Below are 1,695 nucleotides of genomic sequence, written 5' to 3'. Positions count from 1 at the left end.
CCTGGAACTCTTGACCTCAGGTGATCCACCCACCTCGGCCTCCCAAAGTGCTGGGATTACAGGCGTGAGCCACAGCGCCCAGCCGGAGGTATTATTTATTTTTCAGTCTCCCTCAGACCTGAAGGTCAGCTCTAAGAGGGCAGGGACCATGGCAGCCCTGCTCACTGGCTGTACCCTTGTGCTTAGCAATGCCTGACATGTATTTCTGTGCTCAATTATGTGCGCCAGGACCTGAGGTCACAGTGGTGAAGATGACACTACACTTAACACCCTCCAATTCAAACCTCTGCCAAAATGTGCTCCCTATCTCCGTAAACAGCTCTTTACCAAGGCCTTTCTGATATCTCAGTAAGCTGTGCTGATATTCCACATCAGCTCCCTCTTGAAATCAGACCCCAAACCTTACCACTTCCCATGAGCCTGCTAAAAGTTAAGTTGGTGGACGGAGGCGGTGGCTTACGCCTGTAATCCTAGCACTTTGGGAGGCCGAGGCGGGCGGATCACGAGGTCAGTAGATCGAGACCATCCTGGCCAACATGGTGAAACCCCGTCTCTACTAAAAATAGAAAAAAATAGCCGGGTGGCACGTGCCTGTAATCCCAGCTACTCAGGAGGCTGAGGCAGGGGAATTGCTTGAACCAGGGAGTCGGAGGTTGCAGTGAGACGAGATCGCACCACTGCACTCCAGCCTGGCGACAGAGCGAGTCTCCGTCACCAAAAAAAAAAAAAAAAGTTAAGTTGGACCCCTTACTCTTCCAAGGGCCTCCCCACTCATTCACAGCGAATTCTGCGGTCTCCACGGTCCTCCCTGGTCTGGCCCCTGATCATCTCCTGCCTCTCTCCTCCCAGCTGCTGTCCCCTTGGTACCGCTGGCCTCCTGAGGGCCAAGTTCCTGGGTTCTGGTAATCATCTTCTACCTGGTCTCTGTAATTCCGCCCTTACGCGCACCCACCCCCTCCCAGCCGGCAGCTGCAGGGATCTTTTTAAAACTGCCCGGGACTCCTTTGCTCAAACCGTACCACGACTTCCCATTTTTTTTACATTAAAAAAAAACCAACAGGACCTAGCCCCGGCTGCCTGTCAGACCTCAGCGAGTACGCCAGGCTCTGCACACCGTCTCTCGGAGCAGTCCCGAAGAGGCTGTTCCCACCGGGCTCCAGGACCTCCTCCGGGCAGCTCCCCGCCCTTCACCCCCAATGAAGGCGCCTCTCCCCATCACCCCGCGGCGCAGAGCGGTGCAGCAAGCCCGGCCCCCCCGCATCGCCCGTGCTGGTCTCTGCTCTTCCACCGGCCGCGTAGCTACCGGCGCAGGACGCATCCGCTGTCCGCTTGGTCGTCCCCCCCAGAACTTTATGCTTCAGGAAAGCATCACTTTTTGCCCACGGCGGCACGCCCGGTCCTAGCACAGCGCAGGCGCTTAACACACAGCACCGAGCGACGAGGCCCGGACTCAGAGGGTTTTGCTTGCCCATTCGCAGAGCCCTCACCCGGATCAAAGTCGTAGTCCGCGACCGCAGCCCAGAGACTCCCGAGAAGGGCGCGCCCCCGCAACGCCCCGGTCCCCGCCCCTCACTAGGCTCTGGGCTCCTGGCTCCACATCGGGTCACACACTCGGTGGGGGAGGGGCGGGGGGTGTGGTCCGAGGGGCGGCACATGCGCAGATGGGGGGCGCGAGGCATCACGGAGCTCGTAGTC

At 58.9% G+C, this 1,695-nt stretch overlaps 1 protein-coding gene across 1 annotated transcript in view; it reads left to right on the top strand.

The window, feature by feature from the left end:
* The first annotated feature begins 1,196 nt into the window (after positions 1-1,196).
* Positions 1,197-1,695, top strand: part of LOC105509129 — a 5,933-nt gene continuing 5,434 nt past the window's right edge. Inside the window, exons 1-2 of the mRNA XM_011938230.1 lie at positions 1,197-1,396; positions 1,479-1,614. Of these exons, the coding sequence (XP_011793620.1) occupies positions 1,197-1,396; positions 1,479-1,614 (336 nt within the window). The remainder of the gene's footprint in view (positions 1,397-1,478; positions 1,615-1,695) is intronic.

This window comes from Colobus angolensis, unplaced genomic scaffold (assembly GCF_000951035.1).
Source record: "Colobus angolensis palliatus isolate OR3802 unplaced genomic scaffold, Cang.pa_1.0 Scaffold17, whole genome shotgun sequence".
NCBI lineage: Eukaryota > Metazoa > Chordata > Mammalia > Primates > Cercopithecidae > Colobus > Colobus angolensis.
The sequence above is the reverse complement of the archived record's forward strand: the minus strand, read 5'-3'. Positions and strand labels throughout refer to the sequence as shown.